Source organism: Camelus ferus, chromosome 2 (genome assembly GCF_009834535.1).
Source record: "Camelus ferus isolate YT-003-E chromosome 2, BCGSAC_Cfer_1.0, whole genome shotgun sequence".
In the NCBI taxonomy this organism is placed as follows: domain Eukaryota; kingdom Metazoa; phylum Chordata; class Mammalia; order Artiodactyla; family Camelidae; genus Camelus; species Camelus ferus.
The window spans coordinates 4,740,499-4,767,676 of record NC_045697.1 but is presented as its reverse complement, the minus strand read 5'-3'; the positions used below and the strand labels follow the sequence as shown (position 1 = coordinate 4,767,676).

Genomic DNA, 27,178 nt, shown 5'->3' with positions numbered 1-27,178 from the left:
TAAGGGGCCAAGATTTACGGAAGGAGTCTTTTTTTTTTTTTTTTTAATGAATTCTCCTTGCTTAAATTTTAGATTGATCTTTTTATCATTCAAAGCAAAGATTGCTCTAACCTTCTGTGTCATTACCACCCTGCGGGTTAGAGCAGCTGCTAGCTGCTAACTTCTCAAACTCCAGGCATCACTCATAAAAGCATGTTTTAAATTCCAGAGAGGATGGCTTCCCTCCAATTCTCTATTTTGCTTTGGGGTTCTGCTGCCCCCCTGTTCATATGTTACGAATTAAACAAATATTTTCTTGGCAGCCGGGTGTTGGACTGGGAACTGGGGATTCCAAATGAACTTAGACCTGGCTCTTCAGGGAAGATGCTCAGGCCAGGCAGGTGGGGGGACCAACAGGTGAGCAGTTGAGGACATTGTAGGTTACAAGTGCCGTGACAGAGGAAAATGTGGGAAGACTGAGGCACAGTGGAGAGAGGAATTCATTTTACCCCAGGGTTACAAAAGTCTTCTTGGAAATAGAAACATCAAGAGGCTTTTGGAGAGAAGTGTGCATGGATGTTGGCCGGTAGGTGGGCAGAGAAGGGAGCCAGGGCTGGGACGCAGGCAGAGCAAGTAAAGCCAGAGGTCTTCCTGGAGGGTTTTCATCTCATGCCAGGGAGACGAGAGCCACTGAAGCAGCAGAGGATGGCTTGGCCTCGTTCTGTTTTAGAAGAACTGCCCAGGCTGCTGTGTGGAGCATTGTTAGGAGATTTTGTGCTAGTTCGGTGGGAATTTCATGAAGGCAATTGCTATAATAGGGATGGGGAGATAAGAAAAAATGGGAGCGCTGATAGGGTGGTGGATGGGGAGGTGGTGGTGGGAAGAAGAGGGTGCACTCCTGAGCATCTACCTGGAGGAAATTCTAATTCAAAAAAATACATGCATCCTGGTGTTCATAGCAGCACAATTTACAATAGCCAAGACCTGGAAGCAACCTAAATGTCCGTGAACAGATGACTGGATAAAGATATGAGATGTGTATATATATATATATGTGTGTATGTGTGTATATGTATGTGTATGTACATATATATGTGTGTATATATATTTATATATATATAAATAAATATATATAATGGAATACCATTCAGGCATAGAAAAGAATCAAATAATGCCATTGGCAACAACACAGATGGACCTGGAGATTGTCATTCTAAGTGAAGTAAGCCAAAAATAGAAAGAAAAATTCCATATGATGTCACTCATATATGGACTCAAAGAAAGGACACAAATGAACTTATTTACAAAACAGAAACAGATTCACAGACATAGAAAACAAATTTATGGGGGAAAAGGTAGTGGGAAGGGGTAAATTGGGAGTTTGAGATTTGCAGATACACACTACTGTATGTAAAATAGATAAACAATACGTTTCTACTGTATAGCACAGGGAACTATATTCAATATCTTGTAGTCACCTGTAATGAAAAGAATATGAAAGGGAATGTGTATATGTATGATTGAAACATTACTCTGTGCACCAGGAATTGACACAACATTGTAAACTGACTATACTTCAATTTTTGAAAATGGAAAAAAAAAGAAGAGGGTGTAGAGGATCAGTTCTACAGAAATAAGGACCCCAGAATGAGAACAAGTTAGGAGGGGAGACGGTGTGTTCTGGCTTGAGTTAGAGATGCCTGGAGATGGAGTCTCACGGAGCTCAGGTAGGTCAGCGGAGAGCGAGGATATTCTTAGGATGAGATGACTAAGGGCGGATGCTCACCCGGGAGTCCAGTGGTCCAGGGACTCCCTAAAGCAGTGGCGCATCTTGTCTGTGTCTGCATCTTTCAGGCACAGGATTCATTGTTCTCATAAGATTCTCTAAAGTATTGGTGACCTGCAATAACGGAGACAGCTCTGATAGATATTTTATCTAGAAATAAAATGTGTGGAGCACAGAGCTTGGCATATAAACTACACACATAAAGGAAAGTTGTTATGACTTCGGCATCGTTATTCTCCAGAGCTCTGAGAGGCTGCAGTGACAAAAACACAGCCCCAACCTGCTCAACCCCTTGGTGATTCCCTACTCTGCTCCTGAGAAGACGGGGCAGAAAGGGGAAAGATTTTAAAGCAAAATGTTTTCATGGTCATCCTCATCTCTGCCATGATGCCCTTTTGTACTTTTAGGACAATAACTAATACTTAAATGGCCATTGCTGCTTGTATTGCCAAGATGCATTTAATCTTTTTCAAAGATCTGGAAGCTTCCAGGAGCACACTGTTGAGTTTCCTGCACCCCTCCAGGCAGCAGTAACGGCCTGTTTAAGAGACTTTAAGCTGTGTAAGCTGAATGATCTCATTGTGCTTTTCCTTCCTTATCAGCAGCGCACTGGTGCTGGCTGAAAAGCCACCTCGAAACCGACAGGCACCCACAGTGGGACTGGGAGGAACCTCAGGAGAACGCGATTATTGCTGAGATAAACGGGCTCGAGGTGGAGAGTTGTTTAGAATCTCGGTGTGTGATAAGGCGTGAATAGTAGTTCCCAAGCTGAACCGCGCAGCTTTGTAGCTTTCTTAAGTAAGTTTCCCCCACCCCCACCCCACCTCTTGTTTGTCATTTCACAGATGGAAGCTTTCTGGAAACAGATGGAAAACATCCAGCACTTTCTTGTGGACCAATTGAAGTGTTCCAGCACCAAAGCCCGACAGCTCCTGACGACTCTGACAGAAAGAATGATTGCAGCCGAAGGGCTCTTGCGTGACTCCCAGGATTTGCAGGCTCTGGTAACGCTGGAGGGGGCGGGGAGGGAACGTGATATTCAAAGTAGGGATGTGGATTCTGGAAGCTTGACGTGCTGTAGGGACCATTAGGTTGAACACCTGCATGTTGTAGATGAGGATATAGAAGCCAGAGAAAAGCAGTGAGTCCATCCATCTGTGCAGCTGTCCGTCCATCCATCCATCCATCCCTCCCTCCTGTTAATGGAGATGCTGGCCAGCTCCATGTTATTACGGCCTAGAGCCTTGGTTTCCAATCCTGGCTGCACATTGAAGTTACCTGAAGAGGCTGCAGAAGTACTGATGCTTGGGTCCAAGATGAGCCACCACCCCAGAGAGTCTGACTTAATCAAGTCTGGGCTTTTTAAGGTTCCAGGCGACCACACTGAGCAGTCATGGTTGACAGCCATGGAACTTCGGTTGTCTCCTGACTGCCCCGTGAGTCACCTGGGAGCTTGAAACTGTGCCTGTGCTGCGCCTGGGGCCTCCCGCACAGGGACCCGGTCTGCCTGGTCTGCAGTGGAGGCCCTGGCGCTGCTGTTTTCAAAACTCCCCAAACGATTCTGATGTATAGCTGGGTGTACAAGGCCCTGGCGCACAGGAATCCACAAATCCAAATCCAACTTTGAAACTCGGCTGAGCCACTTGGAGCTGTGTGATCTCAAACAGGTTACTTCACCCCTCTGAGCTTCAGTTACTCTATTTATAAAAATTGATTTCAGGAGTTGCCACAGGCAGTGCTGGGGAAGTGCTTGGTGACCTGCCACACCCTAGTCACCGTGGGGATCAGCCATGGTTTCTCCCTGCTGTATGCAAAGCCCAGGGCACTACGCACCCGTGTCCTCTTCTGACCTCGAGGACTCATGGATTATATTTCAGACCCGTGCATCCACCCAAGTTATACCTGTCTCACAAACTTGCAGGGGCCTTACCTCAGAGCCTCAGCATCTCAGACCTGAGGAGAAGGCCCTGCTGAGCTGAGCGGATCCCTACTGCTTCTACACAGACTGCTCTGGTCCTCCAAATGTGGTCTGCAGACTCGTGGCATCAGCATCACCCAAGAGCTGGTTTGAAATGCAGAATCGTGTACCCTACTCGGCACTGCTGAAAGACAAGCACTGCTGATATCTCCCTCCCTGTGAGCAGAGGAGCCAGCTAAGTGACTCATCTAGGACCTCCGTGCTGTCTAATGACATCACTCAGCCTGCCCCCCACACTTCCTTGTTTGCCACCCAAGCCCCTTTAAATTGGATTTTAATTTGATAAGGCTGCAGATATTAATGCTCATCAAAGGAGAAAGACTTTTTTCCTTTGATTCTTTTTTCCTAGGTATTTATTATTGCTCCATCAGCAAGATATTGATGCAGGAAAAAAATGTAACCTTAGCTGACACTGGCCACAGTATTAGTCAGTCACTTCCAAAGAGGAAGAAGGGAAAGGATGATCCAGGTTTTCGGTATGCCCTTTCTTCAGTCAGCATTTAATGAGCACCTACTCTGTGCCACATTCTGTTAGCGAAACAATGTTGCAGGCTCCAGCTAGAAACCTGAGCTCATGCTATAGTCTTACCTCTTATTAGCTGTGTGACCTTGGGCAGGTTACGTAACCTCTCTGTAACTCAGTTGCATCGTCTCTAAAATGGGAATCAGAATAACATCAGCTCTGAGAGTGTTAGAAAGTAGACAACATGTACGGCCTTTAGGACAGATCCTGGCACAGGGGACGCTCAGTATGTTAGTGATTAGACTCTGGCAGGCCATGTGTCAGCAGCAAAATAGACATTAACAAGTCATTGTAATGCTGTGTGGAAAGGGCAACAGCCTGTATTTATTTACACAGTCGAGGGAGGAGTTAGCTCTGCCTGCATCCCATGAACTGAAGAAAAAAATGTAGCTTCTTTATGTCGGAATATGTTGTTGATGAACCCCAGAAGAATTTAAATTCTCAGCAGCTGGACCTGGACTGCATCACGTGGTATTGCTGAGTATCAGAACCGCAGGAGCCCTGGAAAGGGCCCCAGACGTCATCAGAGTCCGTCTCTAGGGATGTTCAAGAGAAAGCAGATGGCAGGAGAGGTGTGGGGACCTGCTGCGGATAATTATGACAACAGCTTGCATTCAAGAGCGCTTACCATCTTCTGGCTGCTATTTTAAGTGTTTCGCATATTTTAACTTATTTAATACTCGCGTCCATTCTGTAAGTTGGGTGTAGGTGAGGACATGGTGCCCAGGGTTGTGCAGGTCTGGAGCCAAGTTTGAGCCTGGGCACGCTTGAGGACTGGCTACACTCAGAGCCAGCAATGCCCCGTCACCTCCCATCCAAGTCCCTCCACCCCTGCTCACCTCTCTCCACTCCTCTTCCCTGAATATAAATGCAGAGGGTGCACTGTCACTACGCAGCCTGGAGGCCTCACGGTGCTGCCCAGGGAGGTGGCTGCTCTGATTGCCAGGCGCCGCCCCTCACCCCTTCGCCCGGTGCCCAGGCCCCTGGCCGCCCACACCCGCTCTGAGCGCTTATCCTCTTGTGCCCCCTACTGGTCGCGGGCCCGCTGACGGCTGCCGGGCTAACTTGGAAGAGAGGAAGGTTCAGAGCCACTGTCCCTGGGCTAGTTAGGTGGCCTTCCAGAATAAACCTCAGCGTTCTTGTCTGTAACTGGGGAAGCATTGTCCCAGATCTGTTCACACATTGTCAGAACACAGTCCACTGTGGCTCAGCAAACAGTGAGGCCCAGGGCAGGTTAGTGGATGGCTCAGGTGCGGCCCCTGCCTTCAAGGGCTCTCAGTCCAGCCTGGGACTGTCCCTCATGATTAGCTCCTTAAAGACAGAGGCACAGGAGCCGTGGAGCCTGGAGGAGGGGACTGTGGGGCTGGGGAAGGTCTGGGAAGACACTGCACAGCCTGTAAGGATGAGTAGGACCTGGCCAGGCAGGGGAGTGAGAGGAGGCTGGGAGGGGGTTCCAGGTGCGAGGCCTTGTGTGTGCAAAGGCCCAGTGGAGCTGAGAGTCAGGCGTGCTGGGCAGCCAGGAGCAAGGAGGAATGTGGGATGAGGCTGGAGACTGAGCCACCAAAGAAGCCTCATGCACTGCGCCCAGGAGCAGAGACTCGGTTTGGAGGCAGTGACCGCGGGGTTTGGACCAGGGGATGACAGAGCCAAGACTGCACCGCAGAAAAGCCCCCTGTCTGCCAGGTGGGGCCGGAGCATAGGGAGACTGGTGGGAGGCAGTAGCCCAGGGCAGAAGTGATCTGGCCTGAGCTGGGAATGGCTGTGGGCCAACAAGGAGGAAACGGAGAGGAGGGATGTGCAGGGGACAGGAGCAGGCGTGGTGGAGGAGAGGGGCTAAGGCTGACTCCAGGCTCCACCGTACTATGCCTGGGGCCAGTGGGGCCATCCCCAGGGGGAAAGATGTCCTTCCTCTGAGATGCAGGACCTGCAGCTTTAACGGGATCCTTGAGCAGCTGCTCTCTGAGACATAAGGACAAGGGATGGACACCTACAGGGTCTGCCTCTGTCTCTGGTTGACATTTCCTGCACGGGGAGGCATCTCATCCGAGAGTTCTATCCCAAGTGAGTGAGCACGTGGTAGGGCAGGCGGGCCTGTTCCGAAGTCTGATGGCTGGGATAACCCTCCACGTCAGTCTGTTACAGAGTCCAGCTCGTGCTGCTTGCCGCACAACAGGCCAGTAAATCGGGACATGAGGTGTTGGGACAAAGAAAAATGACTTTATTTGGAAAGCCAGCAGACCAGGAAGATGGGAGACTAATGTCCTGGAGAACTATCTTCCCCAAGTCAGAACTCAGGCTCCTTTTACCCTAAAATGGGGAGGGGTGTGGTTGGTTGTTGTAAACGTCTTGGTGTCCGAATCCTTTGTTCCTGCAGCTGTCCACCTGGGTCGGGTCGCGATGTAAACCTCCAACAAGACAAATGTTCTTTGTTCTGCAACTTTTTATCTCTGTATGAATGGAAAAGGGTTCTACCCTTAACAGTCAGAGCCTTGAGAAGGGGCTCTCCTGTGCATTTCAGGCTACAGGAACACTCTTTTACAAAAGGCGCGGAACCAGCGTGACTGAGCGCAGGCAACAGAGCGCAGGGTTAGAGCTAAAGGAGCAGAGCTAATGCGGAGTCAGGTTTGTTGTCCCCTGTTACAAATCCGACCTGGAAAATATCTTACATCCCCAGGACACAGGTTCTCTGAGGCTCAAAAGCCAGAAAGTCCTGTGACCTTTATTTCTCCTGGTGTTGCTTTTCCAGGGCTGTGGAGGCCAGAGGCCCCAGTGAGTGGGGAGGGATGACTATGGAAAAGGTGGACCTTCCTCTCTGATCGTGTGCATTTATCAGATTCCTTCCCGGAAGAGAGAGCCCTCTGTAGACACTCACTATGTAGCAAGCGTTTTCCGTGTGTTATCCAGTGTCAGCCTCGCCCCATCCCTGAGGGGCGATTTTGTCCCCATCCGAGGAGCAGACACAGGAGGCTCAGGAGAGCAGCTTCATCTGAGCTCTGCTCACTGGGAGGTGGGGGCCCTGGGACGGAGTCCACTGCTGTTTACAGACCTCACGGCCAAGTGCTGACCCACGGTGTCCCAGCCAATTGTCCTGTGGGTTTCTTTTCTTAGGACACCCTGGAGAGAACAATGGGGCGGGCGCACATGGCCAAAACCATTGAGTTCCTGAAGCTGCAAATCCAGGAGGAGACCAAGTGCCGGCTGGCCGCCATCTCCTGCGGCCTGGAGCTGCTGGCCGTCGAGGGCAAGCTCTCGGGGCGACAGAAGGAGGAGCTGCTGACCCAGCAGCACAAGGCCTTCTGGGAGGAGGCTGAGCGCTTCCGCCGAGGTGAGCGAGCGGGCCAGGGCGCCATCCTTCTGGGCCCCCGTGCTGCTGGGCATCGGGGCCGGGGCGCGTGGCCGCACTTGCAGGTGTCAGGAGACGTGGAGCGGCCCCTATAGGACCCGCACCAGGTCTGCCTCGGGGGACCCGTCACTTAACTCCTCTGAGCCTCGCTTGCCTTCCCATAAAGCAGAGGTAAGCAGGGCTGCCGCCTCGGAGCTGGGGCTGCCTGCTCCACGCAGTCACCGGTGATTCGGGCTGACCGAGAACCACCTGGAACGTGCAGAGGGCAAAGGGGTGGAAACACCCAGAAGCCGGGCACGAAGTCATGAGGTCCTGCTCAGCTGCGGATGGGCGACGACGGTGGGCAGTGGTCGGGCCCGCGGGACGGGACAGAACCCGGCGTGGCTGTTTCCCACGTAGGGTACTGCCCCCCGGGGCTGACCCTGGGAGATGGGAGGGTCAGGGCTCAAGACGTCAAGGGCATCTGAGACTTGGTCCAGGTCACACCATTGGTGGGACCCTTGAGAAACCCAGGTCTGTCACCTGCAGGGTGGGTACCGCCTCTGCACCAGCTTCCTCACACCCTTGGCAGGAGAGCCCATCAGTGTTGACCCAAGGCTGCACGTGTGGCCAGGGCTGAGTGGAAGTAGAGTCTGGGCCTCCTTCGTCTGCTGGGGCTGCCTAACAAGGTACCACGGATGGGGGGGCTCATACAACAGACATTTCTTTCTCACAGATCTGGAGGCTGGAGGTTTAAGATCAGTGTGCAGCCGGTTTGGTTCCTGATGAGGGCTGTCAGAGGGCCGCCTTCTCGCAGGCTCTTTCCTTGGCAGAAAGCAAGCTTTCTTGCATTGTTCCTCTTCTGATAAAGCACCAGCCCTGTGGGATGAGGGCTGCATCCTTCTGACCTCACTTAACCTTCTAGGCCCCATGTCCAAAGACAGTCACACAAGGTTTCAGACTTCAGCACATCAATTCGGAGGGACACAGTCCGGTCCCTGGCACCAGGTTTCCATTGCAGCCAAAGACCTGGTCCTCTATGCTTGCTCACGTCCCCTCTGCCATGCCTGTCTGCTGCCCTTTGGAGATGGGGCCAGGGGACAGTCGTTTAATCCTGGGACCTCAGGACTCCAGCCAGGCCCTTCCACAGATGTCTGTGTCACTTGTCGCTATGGCTTCTGTGACCATATGGAAGTCTGCTGTTGACTGAAATTCTGGACCATGTAGAATCTGACTGCATCTGGGCTCGAGGGTCATCACACACGGTGGCCGGGACTTGACTAGTGGAAAGAGTCCCCAGGAGCAGAGAGTGGCTGGGATGGGATGCTGAAACGGTGCCCATTGGTCAGAGTCTGTTAATCTTGGACAAGACGGGGGAGGCAAGGAGACAGTCAGGGGCAGAGGGAAGACTCTGGTCTCTCCTGGGCACCTGAACACACTCTTTCCATTGGTGCTGGAGGCTAAACAGATCCTCAGATCAAACCCAAGGAAGTGTGATTGCATTATGACACTGTGCAGAAGGCACTCTGACGTGTGTGGGTGTAAGAGGGGGGTGGGGAGATGCTGAAACCAACGTCGCCAAGGGCAGAAGCCCCTTGTGACCTGGCCTTCACTTGCTTCTCCAGCCTCTTCACACAGCATCTTCCTCAAAACCCAAGGGAGCAGAATCGGGCCGACTTCTTCATCAGCTCTACTCCCAGGAGCCGTCTCTGGGGTCCCATGCTGCCGGCTCCTCATCCTGCACCTCCCCCTGCCCCAACCCTCATCCAGCACATAATTCATTCTCCTTCCACGTTTCTCCTCTTCCCTGGACCAGGAACATCTTGAGATCTGGGCTGATCTTGCTCACGGGTAGACCCCAGCCCCCAGTGCTGTGACCTGGGTGTGCTAAGGGGCTGTTTTAGATCCAGTCGAGTTTACCCTCCCCCACACCAGGGGGCCTTGCCCTTGGGTTCACCCTCCTCCTCTTCTGCTGATCTAACAATTCACCCTCGAAGTTTTCAAGTCTCAACTCCAGTCTGAAATGCCACCATCTTCCTGCAGACCCGGGCTCTCTGTCCTCTGTCCCTCCCATGCCACTTACTTGTCCCCTACACTCTTTTCCCCAGGAAAACACCCGTTTGTTTATCTCCTGGGCAGGTTGGCCCGGCCCTGTACCGCAGCTCCACAAAACCTCTGGGCCCTCGGCCCAAGGGAAAGTGGGGTTTCCTTCAAATGACGGGGACCCATGGGCTTTGAGGGGCCAGGGGCTCCTAATACCAGACTTTGGGAAGCCATTGTGCCTGAGTGATCAGAGGAAAATAAAAATGGGACTTGCCCCTGAGTGTCTGACGCTCCTCACGCAGCCAGTGGACGCTTTGCCAGGAGAGCAACTGGCGATGTCCCTGTTCTATGTCGGTTTCAGACTTTGTCCAGCGAGGCAAAGACCTGGTCAAGGCCTCCCAGGTTCGCCAGGCGGAGAGGACGGAAAAGCTCACGCTGGCTCAAGAGGAGGAACGGAGGTGCTTCCTGGCCGAGTTGCCGCGGACCGCCGACCCTGAGGAGTTCCTGCAGGTGACCCTGCTCCCGATCGCCCCCACGTCCTCAGGCGCGGCCGTCCTGGGAGAGCCGTGCGGGCGGAGCGGGGTGGTCTGGTCCCCCTTACTGCGCTTGAGAAGCCAGAGGCTTCAGCATCCAGCAGACAGGAGGTCTCTCCTCACCTCCCACCTGTCAGCCCAGTGACCTTAGACAAGTGCCTTGAGCTCTGCGTCCCATCTTGCTTCTGATAAAAGCAGCACGTCCTCACCGGGCTGCTGGAGAGATGAGTGGGAGGGGCCAGAGAGGCACGCCACGGGGTCCCTACCTACCATGGGAGCCAGTGGGGAATGTGGACCCGAAGGGACTGGCAAGTCCCAGGTGTGAGGCAGGCTCTCACAAGGGGATGGGGCCCCTTGCTGGGACAGGTGCCGAGTCAGGGGAGGAGCCGGCTTGTGGAGCTGAGTGGGCAGGACCAGAGAGGACCAGCTGGACAGCCGTCCTGGTCTGGACTGGGCAGGGGTCAAGGAGACCTGCAGGAGGACAGGAAGCAAGAAGTCACCCTGCTTGAGGGGAAAGAATGCGCTGGCGCCAGCACAGGCTGGAAGGCCCAGGACTTGCAGTTGTCAGGGCGAGAGGACAGACCTCTGCCCCTGCCTGTCCTGCGGGGTGGCGGGGAGGCTGGGGGAGGGGCTGTTTGTCCTGGGCATCCCCCATGGGAGTGACGCATTTGGGTGCTGGGGCGGCGGGACCTGGGTTTGGACGTGAGTCTGCCGCTGTGAGTGACCTTGGGCACGTGGCTAACCCTCTGGCTTTCTCATCTGGGTGATACAGGGTTCTTAGGACTCGGCCAAAGCCAGTAAGGGGCAGCCACAACCCGACTGTTTCTCTGGGCCCCTCTGCTCTGAGTTAGCATTTGGAACACGTTGTCTCAGCTCTGCCGAGGGGATGGCAGGACAGAATCTGGGTCCAGGCTCAGCCCAGAGCACAGGCACAGGTGCTCCCTGGGGGCAAGCGTGGTGGTGACGGCAGCAACACCCCAGTGACGAGCCAGCAGAGGGTCCCCCAAGAAGAGGAGAGGCATTTACATCCCTGGGTCCCTGGTCCAGTGCCCTTCCCCCACCCCACCCGCAGAGCCTCCCTGCACGGGCCTCGCCTGGGGGTTCTGGGGTTTGTCATAAAGTGGGGTGGGGGCTGTTTCTGTCTTGGGAAGATACATTTGAAATGAGAGTGGAAAGATATGATTATACAGCTCTCCGTGAGATTTCCAGGCCCTTCTCCCTGATGTCACATTGCTCAGCGCAAATCCTGAGTGTGGAGGACGTGACAGCATCAGCTCTGTGACCCAGGATCTCAGCACAGCCCGGCACACACTGGTGCTCAGGAGACATGGGACCAAGGAAGGAAGGGTTGAGCAAAGCATGCGTGAATGAATGAATGAATGAATGAGCAGCAGATGACTGCGTGAGAGCCAAAAGAGTGAATGAACGGATGGATGGATGGTGGACACAAAAGGACGAATAATTGAATGATTAAATGAAGAACGAACGAACAACAAATAAACGGCCGAATGAACAAAGAACGAGTGGGTGGTGCTCGCCTCAGCCGCAGGTGTACTAAAACAGGAACGATGCAGAGGTTAGCGTGGCCCCTGCGCGGGAAGGACATGCAAATTCATGAAGGTTCCGTGTTAAAGAAAGAAAAAAGAGAATGAGTAAATAAACACGGACTTTGGCCCTGCACCAGCCCCTCCCTCTCTGGTCCCTGCACCCCACCCCCTCGCTTACCTCCCGCCCGGCCCCCACCGAGGCCAGAGGGTTCTAACTGCCTGGTCCCGCTGCTGTTGCCTGTTGAGCCTGGAAGGAGAGTGTGTTGGCCCATCTGCCCTCCAGGGACCCCTCCTTGTCCTTCAGGACTTGGCTTACATGCTTCCCCAGCAACGGGGACGCTGCCCCTAAGGGAAGTCCGCCCCGGGGGGTTGTGCTCTCGGCCTCTCTGACTGTGTCTGAGGCATCAGGTGCACACCTCCCTGTCACTCTGCTGGGCTCCTCAGGGTAGGGCCTCGCCATGTGATCACAGAGGCCTGGTGGCCACTGACCACACTGACCCTTAGTGGCCCCTGCCAGGCTCGGGCTCCACTGGGCGGGCCTCCCACGGCCTGGTCCCCCGCAGCTGAAGTCAGAGAATGAGGTCTGGGTGGCTTGTGGCCAAGAGAGAAGGGTGACAGGGGGCCAGTGGCACCTCTTCATGACGGGTGGACAACAGAATAGTCTGGCTTTCCTGGAGGTCAGGTTCACTGGTCCTGGCCTTGGCTACAATTTGCAAGTGGAGGTCATGTGGCACCCCCCGCACCCCATTTTCCTTGTGTACAAATCAAGGGTGAATGTCCCTCCAGTCTGAGAGGCAGAGTCAGTGGAGGAGGTGTTTCTGGGGAAAGAATAAGTCAGCATTTTTCTACCAGATTCAGCATCCTGTTTTGCTCCCAGGCTTTTCACGAGGTCCTGGAGAGGCAGAGGCTGGAGCAGAGTGGCCTGGAGGAGGACGAGAACGTCAGAGCCACGGAGGCCGCGGCCGCGCTCTGCCAGGTACGTGGCCTCCAGGTGGGATCGGCTGAGAAACCCCAGGCTCTGGGCATGCGTGAGAACCTCACATCCTTCTGGGCTGGGGACCCTGAGACCCTGGCACACTTTGTCTGAGTGACCCAGGCAGAAACCAGGTCGTATCTGAGGCCTCTTCCGTTTCTGAGATGCTCGGGACCGTCACCTCCAAATGTCCCTAGAGGCAAAAATACACCTGTGTAACCACCATCCAGATTGAGAAAGAGATCATGGCAGAACCTCGGGAGCCCCCTCACACCTCCTCCCAACCCCCCTCCCCTCACTGCTCACAGGAGCCATATCCTGGCTTATGTGGAACTCAAGTCCCTGCTTTTATATGAATGGAATCATATAGCATGCGCTCTTGTAGGTCAGGTGTCTGTCTCTCAATTTTATACATACTGTTGTACTGTGTTGTGTGTAGCAGTAGTTCATTCTTGCTCATTGGTCTGTAGGATCTCCCTGCATAGCATGCCACCATTTACCCTTTCTGCTGATAGGAGCTTTCTTGCAGATGGTGTTTGAGACACACGCGTGCGTGTCCCTCTCGGGCGTGTAGCAAGGGGCAGAATTGCTGGGTTAAAGGGTGTGTGTACCTTCAGTCCGCATCCTCCATCACTGTTGCTATGAACACCAATTTGGTTAGTATTTTGAATTTATAAGGATGGACACCTTTACAATATCAAATCTTCCAATCCAGAAACATGGTATATCTCTACATTTACTTAGGTCTTACTAATTTTTCTTACTATTGTTTCGTAGTTTCCGCCCTTAGGTATAATGCTTGCTATAGTTTTTTGGGTTTTTTGTTTGTTTGTTTGTTTGTTTGTTTGTTTGTTTGTTTGTTTTTTCAGATTAAGGAAGTTTCCTTCCATTCCTGTTTGGCCAGGTGTGTGTCTTATGCATGGCAATTAAATTTTGTAAAAGACTTTTTTCTCATTTATTCACAAAATCATCAGATATTTTTCTGCTTTGTTCTGTTGGCATGACAGATTGCATCAGTTGGGTAATGCCATGAGGTGCCTACAGTTGAGAACCTTTGCATCTTTCTGGTGAATTAAACCTTTTGGTACCGTGAACTGATTCCCTTAATCCCTAAAAGTGCTTTCTTCATTAGAGACTTTTATCTGCTATTAATGTAACACAGAATGAGCTTGTGTTTATTAGGTCCTGGTGATACTCTCATTCATTTGTTCTTTGTTTAAAAAAAAAAATTACCAGAGAGCATCCTGGTTACATCATGAGACCCGGAGCCTGACCGCCAGGGCCCCGAGTGTGAGCTGACTTACCTCTCTTCTCCACGTCCGGGTGCAGCCTCACTTTCCTCATCTCTGTATTTCTTTCATCAGTTTTGATACACTTCTGTATTATCACTTCCAATATTACTCTGCCTGGACTCTGCCTTCTTTCCTCCTGGGAATCCAGTTGAACTTGTCGAACTTGCTCACTGTATCTTAGCTTTATCTCCTCCATATTTCCCATCCTTCAGTGTCTCCTGACTTTGTCCTGGATTTGCTCCTGATCTATCTCCCAGCAATAATTCTCTCTTCAGCTGCATCTAAACTGCAATGAAATCTATACGTTAGGTTCTTATTATCGGACAATGTCCTTCAATTCCAGAATTTCTAATTTTTTTTTTAACTAAGTAGTGTTGCTTTTTTTATAATTCCCAGCTTTTTGCGTTAAGGGTTAAGAGTGGCTATTAACTTCTTGAGCACAGTAAGCATCAATACTTCAAAGTCCATGTCTTGTAACTGCACTCTCTGGACCACCTGTGGGCGCGTTTTTCATGCCTGTTGTTTGTGTTCTTGTCTCCTCATGTACCTGTCTATTTTTTATTGTATGCCTTATCTCACATTTGTATATTCCTTTGTAAAATCATTTTCAAACGTAGAATTATGTTCTCTTCCTCCAAAGAGAATTTTCCTTTGCTTCTGCTAGGTGACTGGGTCTCTCATGATCCAGAGTCACCTTAGTTCAAGGTCAGGACTTGAAATATCATGGATCTCCACATGAACAGACTCCAAGTTGCAGTCCATTTAAACCAGTCTGAACTAGTTTTCTTCCATTTCACTCATGTTTCTCTGCTGCAGCTTTTTGGGCTCCAGCCGTGGGCTCCCCAACCCACGGGGAGCCATGAGCTCCACCTTCTGGCCCTTCAGCTGCTGGAGGCGGTCAGAAGTGCACTCAGCCGTGCAGCTGTCCTCTGGATTGACCCCACCCCCAACCCCACCCCTTCATGCAGCCCAAGGGCTGGACACATTTCTGTCTTTGTGTCTTCTCTGAGACCTTGGCCCCTGCACTTGCACTACTGTTACCAAGTCCAGACTCATTCTGCTCGCCACCCGACAGGCCAGTAAATTAGGAGGCGAGGTGTTGGGGCGAGGAATAACGAAACTATTCAGAAAGACTGGCAGACTAAGAAGGTGGGAGACTAACATCCTGGAGAACCATCTTCCCCAAGTCAGAGCTCAGGCTCCTTTTATTCTAAAAAAGGAACAGGCTGTGGTTGGTTGGTGCAAACTTCTTGGTGTCAGAATCCTTTGTTCTTGCAGCTGTCCACGTGGGTCGGGTCATAGTGTCCCTATAAACCTCTAACAAGGCAAATGTTATTTTCTATTCTGCAACTTTTTATCTTTATATGAATAGGAAAGTATTAATACCGTTAAAGGTCAGAGCCTTGAGAATGGGCTTGCCTGTATATTTCAAGCTCTAGGCAAGATTCTTCTACAAAAGGTGCCAAACCAGCATGACTGAGCCCAGGAAACAGATCACAGGGTTAGAGCCAAAGGAACAGAGCTAATATGGAGTCAGATTTGTTCTTCCCTATTACACTACCTTGTTAGCTCTTCGGGACTTTAATGATGATTTAATAAACATTTTGTCTAGCTTTAAGAAAAAAAAAATTCATCCTCAGTGGGAAGAATGGGTTCAAATTACCTGGTTGGCCACTATCAAAAGTGGGTGTGTCCTTGTGCCCCATCATGATCACTTTACCCTGAGCAAACTTCAGCTTGGTCATGAGCTTTTTAAAGCCTGGCATCCATCGGGTTTAATTAACATTGATTTGAGTTTAACTTACATCCATTGAGCACACCAGCTCTGACCTAGGTATGCCAAGCTAAAAGCTGAGAATTTTTTTCCCAAAAAAGAACTGTTGTCCTTGGAGCATACAGGTTAAGAGCATGAGTCCAATATAGTCTAACAGCCAGGACCCACCCTCTACAAGTGTCCAGTTACTGATCTTCTCTGGGTCTTAGCTTCTTCATCTATAGAACAATGGTAATTATAATAGAACATCTTCATTGAACTATTAGAAGGATGAATGAGATTATACAAGAAAAGTGCTTATCACACTCCCTGGCGCACAGTAAGGATTTGTAATTATTAACAATTACAATGTTATCACCTGATATTTGCCAGGTGCTTTTCTAGGCCCTACAGATGCTAATGTAATAAGACTTTGTTTTTAAGAAACCTCATGATCTAGTCCATGAAAAGGACAATCAGACAGCCAGTGACCACAAAAATATATGTGGTCAGGAGGCCTTCCCAGAAGGGGAGACCTCAAGTTGAGTTTGGAACATGTGTGGGGAGGTCCTTGATGGAGACGGGGGAGTGGGCCTTCTGTATCATGTTGCTGCATGATGCTTTCAGAAACTGCCACCAGGTGCTTGGTCCAGGAGGATATGAGACATGGATGCAGATCTGAGTAGGATGCAGCCTCTGCTCTGGGTTAGTTGTGGTCTGGAAAGGATGACAGATAAATTGTAGTTTTGATGCCCTGGTGGGGCAAACCAAAGAGCTGTGGAAGCCCGGGTCAGAAATGCCCATGTTAGTCTGAGCAGCCCTGGCAGGACTTCACAGAGAAGGGGTTATTTTGCAGGGGTTTTGCAGGGTGAAGAGGAGTCCGTTTAAGGTATGAAAGTGCCTGGAGGTGGGGCCAGGGGAGAGGCTTGAAAAAGCATCTCTATAATGAAACGTGCAATGAGATGCCATTTATGTGAATTAACACAAACATCAGAAACCACATTTATGGACAAAAAATACGGTGAAAGTATAGAAATCCAAATTGGAAGCAGAGATGATGAATTCATGGAGATGGCTGTCTCTGAGGAGGCTGGGAGGGAATGGAAAAGAATAGCAGAGGGAAAACAAAGGATTCCAACTTAATCTATAATGTTTACTGTTTTAATCTGAAAAAGAAATGGAAAACTGAGTGGTGGATTCAGAGGTGTTTAATATACTATTATTTATGGGTTTTTGGTTTTCATGATTAAAAAACATACAATTTTAGAAAGAGAATGGAGTGCGGGCAGTGGGCTGAAGGGAAAAGAATGGAGAGAAGCGAGGCAGGACCATCTGGAAACCCTGAGAAGCACTCTGACTGTGATGGAAAGATAGACCTTCCAAGTTACTGAGCTGGAACCCAAAGCTCTGTGCTTGTGCAGATAGCTCGCCTCAATGAAGAGGGCCGAGGGGAGCAGAGGGACCAGTGAGGGTTGTGAAAATAATCTGGGTGGAGGCTTAGAGGAGACTCCAGTGATGGAGGGCTCATTGGGGCAGGAGGGCAGGGCTGGGGCTGGGGCTGGGGCTTGACTGGGTGGGGGTGAGAGGGCTGGAAGGCAGCGACTCCGTGTGTGTGTGTGTGTGTGTGTGTGTGCGTGCGCGTGTGTGCGTGATCTGAGAATTTCCTTTCCTGGATTTCCTCTGTGTCTTGCTGGAAGCCCACGGCCCTGCCCGGGTTGAGGACATGACTTATAACTCCATCCTTCAGGAGCTGTACCGCAGCACCATGGAAACGTTCCAGAAGTTCGTGGACGCCCTGTTCCTTCAGACGCTCCCCCGCATGACCAACCTCTCCCAGGCGGAGTGTGAATACCTGAGGCAGGAGGCCCAGGAGAACGCTGCCCGGCAGCTGGGGAAGTCGGATCGCTTCCGGAATCAGCAGTGGAAACTCTTCCAAGACCTCCTGGAGCAAGAGAAGCAGGTGCAGCATTTTGTAAACGTGGGTCTTGAGTCTGCATTTTTTTTTTAACTTAGGAAGAATAATGAGAGGTTTCCCCTCTGAGCATCCCCTAGTGCCTGTGCTAGGGGCTTTGCCAAGATTCTGGTAGCCAACTTTTCACAACCGCCCACCAAGGTTGGTGGGATAGGAAGTCAGTAGATAATGCCTTCAGCTGATCCAACAAAGGCAGCAAAGTCTGTGCTTGAGAACAATAGAAATAAACGACAGAAGGCGTTTCTCAGGGGAGTGGACTCGGGGAGGAGCTGCACACACAGGACTCCTGTTTTTCAGTGAAAGTCTATTCCATTATTAAAACCATGTACATACGCGGTAGGTAGAATAATGCTCCCAAAAGAATAATGCCCCCATCCTAGTCCCCAGAACCTGTGAATATGTTACCTACCAGGGCAAGAGGGGCCTTGCAGGTGCCATTACATTAAGGATCTGGAGATGTGGAGAGTGTTCTGGATTATGTGAGTAAGCCCACTATAATCACAAAGGTCCTTTTAAGAGGGAAGGAGGAGGGTCAGAGTCAGAAAAGGAGGTGTGATGGCCTAAGCCGAGGCTGGAGTGATGCGGACATTAGCCCAGGACCTCAGGCAGCCTTGAGAAGCTGGAATAGGCAAGGAATGGATCCCCCCCAGATCCTCCAGAAGGAGCACAGCCTGTTCCGTTTCACTTCAGACGTCCGACCTCCAGAACTTACATGTAAGATAATAAATGTGTGTTAAGTCACAGTTTGCGGCAATGTATTACAGGAAATTAATGCATGTCAACTTTATTCTTAAAATCCTGAAACTTGTCAAAATTCCAAATGTGACACACAAAAGTGCCCGCATTTCCTATCTCTCTTGCTTTCCTGCACGCTAGAGGCTCTAGAAGTGACGTGGTCAGTATCCTGGTATCTGTCGGTGTTTTGAGTGATGCAGTTCTGGCTGTGAGACAAGGTGTGGTGCCTGCACAGGGCTTCTCTCCCCTGTTACAAGGGCCGGGTGCTGCTAGGAGAAATCCTCTTCACCAGCATTCCCATTCTTCCTGCCTAGAGCACGTACAGGAGGCCTGGAGGTGCGCCCGCCTTCCTGACTTACAGGCAGAACAGGATGCAGAACAGAGGCTGATGTGCCCGGGGTGGGGGCAGAGAGGCAGACTGTCCCAGCCCTGGACTGCCCAGCCCTGGACTGCCCAGCCCTGGGTGCTTGTTATAAGAAACACCCTGTCTCTTTACGCTGAGTGTTCAGTTAGTTACAAAAGATACACAACGGATGCACGGAACAGAACAGATGGGAGCTGTCCAAAGTACCAATAAATAAAGGAAAGCCTCATGCAAACACTGGGCTATTCCCAGCCGCGGGGCAGGCGCAGGGCCTAGTTTCTGCCTGTCTGATTTGTTAGACCTCCTTCTAGTTAATTCCAGTCCTCCGTCGGCGGCATCGTGTTGCCCTGTCATCGGTAGCCCGTGGTCCCCTGCGTTTGGCTGTATGTTCTGGAGGACAACAGCCCTGCTTCTCTTATTTTCACTTCCTCGTTCAAAGCACAGTAACTGGGTTATAGCAAATGCTCAGAAAAACTTGGCTGCCTTTCCAGCAACAATGGTGCAGCTTTGGAAATTACTGCAGTGTTACCTTGACCCTGTATTCTACCCAGGGATGTAATGAAGGTGATTCATACCAATCCGGGGCCCCAGGCCATACAATTTAGTTTCTGGGAACAGAGGGGGAACCTGGGCCTCGGTGATTTGGAAAATTCACCAAGTGAGTCTGATGTTGGCTCCTCAAATGGAGTGAGGTCTTTTAGAGACAGCTGTGGTTTGCAGACGGGCTTCTAGCCTTGGAAACTGATCACCTGGGTTTGAACCAGAGCAACTCCATTAAAGGACTGGGTGACTTTAGCCAGTTCACTGACCCACAACTTTGATTTTGCACAACTTGCTAAATTTCTCAGAACCTCAGCTTTCATGTGAAAAATAGAGATTAAAATACCCAACGGGGGCTGTGAGATAATGCAGGTTAAGACCGATTGCACAGTATCTGTTTAATCGCTTAATGACATTGACATTGAAAAACTCCAGGGTTTCATTTCTGATAAATTATTAGGCAAACACCCTTGATTCATCTGAAACCCTCTAGTTATGAGTCTTATTTTAAGCAGATATCAGACGATTCATAACTTCTAGGTTTTTTATTTATTTATTTACTTTATGAGTGTATGCATGCGGGTTAATTTTCCTTTGCTGGTGCAGAAGTTCCAGGGCAGTTCTGCGTGCAAGAGGCAAGCAGGAAAGGTAATGGCCTCATCAACTGATTAAATAAGTATGACCCAAGACTGTTTCTCAGAGTGTGTGTGTCATAGTTAATTTACTGATTGATTGTTTAATTGCCTTAAATTACCACAGGGTACTTAGAGATCCATATTCTCTCTTACTTTCCATATTTTCTCGTTGATAGTACAAATGAGAGATGAACTTTCTGTGGGTCAGAGGAATATTTAGTCATGAGAAGAAAAGCACCAACAAAACTATTCACGGAAAATCAAACACACACTCAATGAATTGCATTTTCCATGCATTTTCTATCCAAAAGGCCTTGATGATTTCATATCCTGTTACTCAGGAAAATTGTTAAATTTTGTGAAATTTATCAGTCACACAATTAGAATAAGTTGTAGAATGCTGATTCTCAAAGTGTGATCAGTTCTAACGCAGGTTTCTGGGCTTCTCCCCAGTCTGCTGAGTTAGGCAGAAGGATGCTCAGCGTCCCCTCAAAGATGTCCGCATCCTCATTCCCAGAAGCTGTGAATATGTTACCTTACGTGGCAGAAGGGACTTTGCAGATGTGAAGTAAGTTAAGAGTCTTGAGATGGCTAGATTGTCCTGATTATGCAGGTGGGCCCAGGGTCATTACAGGGGATGCAGGAGAAGTGGTGTCAGAATGATGCGATGTGAGAAAGACTCAGCCAGCCATCGCTGGATCTGAAGACGGAGGAAAGGGCCACAAGCCAAGGAATGCAGGTGGCCTCTCGAAGCTGGAAAGGCAAGGAGAGGGATTTTGCCCTGGAGCTTCCAGGGGAATGTAGACCCAGTGACACCTGGATTTTACCCGCCTTGAGCACCATTTTGGACTTCTGACCTCCGGAACTCTAAGATAATATGTTTGCATTGTTTTCAGCTACTTAGTTTGTGGTCATGTGTTACAATAACAATAGGAAACTCACGCACCACCACACAAAAGTCTGCATTTGTAACAAGGAGTGCAGCAGGTGATGCAGTCTGTGGCATGAAGGTGAAGAACACCAACGCTAGAGTCCGTCCAGCAGGTTTTGAAGCCTGGCTCCCCTCCTCACACTCCTCCCGCGCTCTCTGGAGCCCACTCCAGGCAGCTCGCCCTCGCCCGGCCTCATCTCACCTGTGCTGAGCCCTCGGCAGCAGCGTTGGGCAGACTGGGCTCCCCTCCTCCTTGAAACCCTCGCTGGACTGTCTTGCTTGTCCTGCCTCCTCAGTGGTGGCTTCTTCTCAGTTTCCTTTGCTGATTACTTCTCATCGCCCTCATGTCCAGACACCAGAGCCCTGGATGCAATCCGTGGTCCTCTTCTCTGCCTATGTGCAGTCTCTTGGTGATCTCACCCAGTTGCACACTCTCTGCGTAACAACCTGCCTAACTAGCAGCTTAAAACAAACAACACATACTTCTTCTGTCCCAGTTTCCGTGGGTCAGAAATCCAGGCACAGCTCAGCTGAGTTCTCTCCTAGGGGAATCTCACAGGCTGCAGTCAGGGCTGCAGCTGGGGTCTCATCCAAAGGCTGGACCAGGGAAGAGTGGCTTCCAAGCCTGCTCTGTGGTTCTTGGTAGGATTCAGTTCCTCCAGGGTTGTTGGACTGAGGACCATCAATGCCCACATTTATATCCCCAGCTCAGAATCCGTTCCTGAACTCAGCTCTCTAATGTGGTCTCCATCTAGATGACTGATAGGCAGGCAAATTGAGTGTGTCTGAAACAGAGCTGTTGACCTTCCTGCTCTGCCCACTGTCTTTCTCCATCTTTCCATTCGGCTGGACAGACAACCTCAGGTATCCTTGACTCCTCTTTCTTACACAGCTTCTATCCAGCTGACAGGGAATTGCATGATTCTACCTTCAGTCTGATCCAGACTGTAACCTCTTTCCATTACCTCCACTCTGAGCATCCTGGTAAATGCCACCACACCTCTCGTCTGGATCTCTATGACAGCTGGCCCTCTGGTGTCTCTGAATCCACTGACCCCTTGAAGTCTACTCCTAACCCCTAGCCAGAGTGATGCTTTCACTAAAATTTTTTTCTTCCGGTTTTATTGAGATATAATCTACACACAGCACTGTGTAAGGCATACAGCATAATGATTTGACTTACATACGTCATGAAACGATTACCACAATAAGTTCAGTGACATCCATCATCTTTGTAGATACAAATTTAAAGAAAAGGAAAAAAAATTGTTTTCCTTGTGATGAGAACTCTTAGGATTTACTCTTCTAACAGCTTTCGTATATAACATGCAGTGGTGCGAATTACATTTATCGTGTTGCACATTACATCCCTAGCATTACTTACCTTACAGCTGGCAGCTTGCACCCTTTGACTGCTTTCATCCAGTTCCTCCTTCCCCCATCCTCACCTCTGGTGACCGCAATCTGGTGTCTTTTTATTATAAGTTGGTTTGCTTCTTTGTTTTTGAAGTGTGATTGACCTACAACACTGTTATTTCCTGTTACATAACGTAGTGATTCGATATTTCTGTACCTTTCAAAATGATTGCCATGGTAAGTCTAGTTACAACCTGTCACCATACAAAGACATTAATTATTGACTATATTCCCTACACTGTACATTTCATACCTGTGACTCATTTATTTTGCAGCTGAAGTTTGTACCTCTTAATCTCCCTCACCTGTCACCTCTGTCAGCCACCTGTTCTCTTAATCTATCACTGTTTCAGTTTCATTACATTCGATCATTTGTTTTGTTTTGGGGTTCCACATATAAGTGAAATCATACCATATTTGTCTTTCTCTGTCTCTTTCTTCACTTAGTGTAATACCCTCTAGGTCTGTCCATGTTGTCATGAATGGCAAGATTTCATTTCTTTTTAATGGCTGTGTAGTATTCCACTGTGTGTGTGTGTGTGTGTGTGTGTGTGTGTGTGTGTGTGTGTATGCATATATCACATCTTTTTTATCGATTCTTCTATAGATGGGCACTGAGTTTACTTCCATATCATGGCTATTGTAAATAAGATTGCAGTGAACATAGGGATGCAGATAGTTTTTCAAATCAGTGTTTTCATTTTATGTGGATAAACACCCAGGAGTGGAATTGCTGGATTGCAGAGGTAGTTCTATTTTTAATATTTTGAGCAATCGCCATAGTGTTTTCCACAGTTTCTGCACTAAGTTACATCCCCGCCAGTAATGCATGAGGGTTCCCTTTTCTCCACATCCTCACCAATGCTTGTTATTTGTTGTCTCTTTGATGATGGCCACTCTGCCAGGTGCGAGGTGGCACCTCGCTGCGGGTTTGATTTGGCATTCCCCTGATGATTAGCGGTGCTGAGCATCTCTTCACGTGCCTGTTGGTCATCTGTATTTCTTCTTTGGAAAAATGTCTTTTCAGATCCTCTGCCCATTTTTTAATTAGGTTGTTTGTTTTTCTGATGTTGATTTATGTTAGTTCTTTGTATATTTTAGATATGAACCCCTTTATGGGACATATCCTTTGCAAATGTCTTCCCCCATTCAGTAGGCAGCCTTTTCATTTCATTGATAGTTTCCTTCACTGTGCAAAAGCTTTTTAGTTTGATTTAGTCCCATTTGTTTATTTTTGCTTTTGTATTCCTTGCCTGAGGAGACATATCCAAAAAATTACCTAAGACCACTGGTGGGCAGAGCCAGGTCCTGTCCTGGGGTCTCTGGCTGCAGGGCCCCGGGGGTCCCTGAGTGGGTGTTGGTCTGCTGGTGGGTGAGGCAGGGTCCTGAGTCCTTAGGTGGCCGGGTCCTGGGCCAGCTGGAGCTCAGGGAGTCCTCAGCCAGTTGGCCTGCTGGTAGGTGGGGCTGTGTCGCTGCTGCTTGGCCCGAAGTGTCCCAGCCCTGGTGCTGACGAGCTGGTGGGCTGAAGGGAGGCCCCCAGAATGGGGCTAACCCACACCAGTGTCCGCCTGGTAGAATGAGCTCCCAAAATGGCTTCTGCCAGTGTCTGTGTCCTGGGCTGTGCTCCAGTTGCCTGCTATCTCTCTGGGAAGCTCTCCAAGATTAACAGGTGGGTCTTTTCAAATTATTGCTTCTGGGGGAGGGTATAGCTTGGTGGTAGAGTGCGTGCTTGGTACACACAAGGTCCTGGGTTCAATCCCCAGTACCTCCACTTCAAAAATAAGTAAACCTAATTACGTCCCCCCCCCAAAACAAAAACAGAAAAAAAAATCTTAAAAAAAAATTCCTGCTTCTGCCCTGGGTCCTGGAATGTGTGAGATTTTGTGTGCGCCCTGTAAGGGCAGAGTTTCTATTTCCCACCGCCTTCTGGGTCTCCTGAAAGTAAACCCTGCTGGCCTTCAGATCCAAACACCTGGTGGCTCATCTTCCTGGTGCAGGACCGCCAGGCTGGGGAGCCCAGTGTGGGCCTCGGATCCCTCGCTCCTTGGGGAGAGCCTCTAGAATTGTAATCAACCTCCTGCTCATGGGTCTCCCACCTGCAGGTGTGGGACTTGACTAACCGTGATGCTCCCCGTTCCCCATCTCGTTGTGGTTCCTTCTTTTTACCTGTAGCTGTTGATGCTTTCTGCTAGTCTTCTGGTCTTCCTCATCAGTGGGTACAGCTCTGTAAATAGCTGTAATGTGATGTGCCTGTGGGAAGAGTGAGCCCGGCGCCTTCCTCTTCTGCCGTCTTGGCCAATCCCTGCTCCAGAGTGATAACTTCTAAAACATATTCTGTATCATTCATTTTTAAGATGCAGATTTTAATAACATTTTAACGTCTCTGAAATTGAGCTGCATCTTAATTTAATTGGCAGTGATTTCTGTCTCTACTTGGTACCCAGAATAACTGCATCTCATAATCACTGGCACATTAGATTGGGTAAAAGACACTGTCACATTGTGACATTTCTCTGCTCGAAACTCCCTTCTCATTTCATGCAGCAGTGGAAGTCAGCGTCCTCGCCGTGCCCTACACGGTCCCGCGTGTCAGGACCTGGTTGTCCTCTGGCCTCCTCGCTGTCTCCCCGAGCTCGCTCCACGCCAGCCTCCCCCGTGTCCTTGTGCTCTGCCAGCTCCCTGGGCGCCCCTGCCTCGCTCTTCCTGCTTCTGGTCTTTCTCCTGTCCCGCCTTCACCATGAAGCCTGCTCTGACCATGCTTTTAAATCTGCAGTGCCTCCCTGCCCCAGCCCTCCAGTGTTTGCCTCAGCTGTTGGCTGTACCGCCTGCCCCACCTGTAAATCCACACTGTTAGTAGGAAAGTGCTTGAAACTCTTAGCGTGTAGCAGCCATGCACCGACCACTGGTTCCTTCTCCCTTCCTCTCCTTAGTAAGTGAAAATTTGAAACAAAGAGTAAACATACTGGAAACCACAAAATGACCCGGTAGCACTGAACAGGGCCAGCACTCTAGCCCACTGAAGCAGCTTTTTGCCTCTGAATTTAAGCGTTCACAAACCTGCCTTCTTTAATGTTGAAGAAGGTGGTGACAGTGGCAGGTGCCCTCCAGTCTGACGATCTCTGTCCTCTTCAGCATCTTTGGATCCTGTTGCTAGTTTTTTTAACTGTGTTCTCAAAATGCACACCGAAGACCCTCATGGCCCTTAGTGACAATGTTGATTTACCTTGTAGAAAATCTAGACTGTGTAGAATTTTCTAGAATGTTCCGGTTTCCCAAGCACTTCGACAGATGATTGAGACTCCTCCCAAGAGGAGCCAGAGACTGAGTTTAATGAAAAGTTCTGGGTGGCACGGTGTGATCCTGTGGGACTCAGTGTAAGCGCTATGATCGCCAGGCCCAGGGAGCTGAGGTCTGGGCTTCTGCCTTCCACCCGCACGCAGCACGGCCATCTCCAGGCTGCTGGAGGGAGAGCCCTTTGAAAAGCCACACATGTGGGAAGGTGAGAGTTTCCTCTTGGTGACTGGGTCCTTGGTGTAACACAAGCCAGCTACATGTTTCCAGGTGCCTGCTTCTCCTCGTGGTGCAAGATAGGCAGGGAGGAGCTTTAGAGACAGACAGACTTAAGTTTGAGTCTCTGCCCCACGTTTTCATGTATTAGCTGTGTGGCCTTGGACCTCACAGCATTTTCACAGGTGAAGCCTCCTGAAGACGAGCTAACATCCAAAATTACAAAACACACAAGGAACAACACACCACAGGTGAGAGCCAGCATGGCCAGTGCACGCCAAGCTTAGACCACAACCAGCACCAAGGAATTCAGATGAAGAGACTGTTAGAGCTTAAAAAGGAATTATGTTTAAAACATTAAAAAACAACAGAAGGAATGATTAGCATGAAAACGAGACATGCTGAAAAAAGCAGACGAAAAACCATATGCTTTTGCAAACGAAAATTATAGTTGTTACAAATACACACTACTATATATAAAACAGATTGAACAGCAAGGACCTACTGTACAGCACAGGGAACTATATTCACTATGTTATAATAACCTATAATGGAAAAGAATCTGAAAAAGAATCTACACATATGTTTATGTACAACTGAATCACTTTGCTGTACACGTGAAACTAACACAACACTGTAGATCAACTATACTTCAGTAAAAGTAAGTTAATTCTTAAAAAAAATAAAATTATAGTTGAGAAAACAGAAATGTAATGGATGAGTTAAACAGCAGATTAAATATGGCTGAAGACGCAGTGTGTGAACTAGAAGCTACGTGTGAGAGAGTGGCCCAGAATACAGCAGGAGAGCTAAAGAGATAGAGAATGTGAGCGGTGAAGGGACAGGAACAGAATGAGAAGGTCCTGGAGGGACCTCCTCAATCTTTCAGGAATTCTAGGAAGAAAGGATGGAGAGAGTGGAGGAGAGATAATATTCAAAGGGATAAGGGATAAGGAATTTTCGGACGTGCTGACAGTCATAAACCCTAAGGTAAAAGAAGTGCTGATTAACTTTAGATTTGTGGAGACAGGAATATATGTCAAAAATGTAAAACTATGGAAGGAATAGAAATAGAATAGAAGGTAACTTTCAAAGCAGTAGAGGACAATAGTGAAATAAAGATTTTCTTCAGAATAAAAGCTACATGGTGACCAGTAAAATAAGTCTGACTGATGTTTATAAGAGCCTGATGGAGCTTAATTATAAAACATTATTGAAGGGATAAAGAAAGAATTGAGAGAAATGCCTGACCCTTGGATAGGAAAACTCAGTTTTGGAAAGACAGCGATTCTCTACACATTAATCTAGCAATTCAATCAAATTACAAGGAAATCCAAGAGTTGTTTACC

General features: G+C 49.4%; 1 protein-coding gene across 12 annotated transcripts in view; it reads left to right on the top strand.

Annotated features, from left to right (window-relative positions):
- Positions 1–27,178, top strand: part of EVC (EvC ciliary complex subunit 1) — a 68,077-nt gene that overhangs the window by 24,164 nt on the left and 16,735 nt on the right. For 8 of the 12 annotated variants that reach the window (XM_032493807.1, XM_032493833.1, XM_032493812.1 and 5 more), the window contains 5 exons: positions 2,611–2,769; positions 7,375–7,591; positions 9,993–10,141; positions 12,589–12,687; positions 17,477–17,707. In XM_032493807.1, the coding sequence (XP_032349698.1) occupies positions 2,611–2,769; positions 7,375–7,591; positions 9,993–10,141; positions 12,589–12,687; positions 17,477–17,707 (855 nt within the window). The remainder of the gene's footprint in view (positions 1–2,610; positions 2,770–7,374; positions 7,592–9,992; positions 10,142–12,588; positions 12,688–17,476; positions 17,708–27,178) is intronic. The other 4 variants (XM_032493816.1, XM_032493834.1, XM_032493835.1 and 1 more) reach the window with 1 other exon arrangement.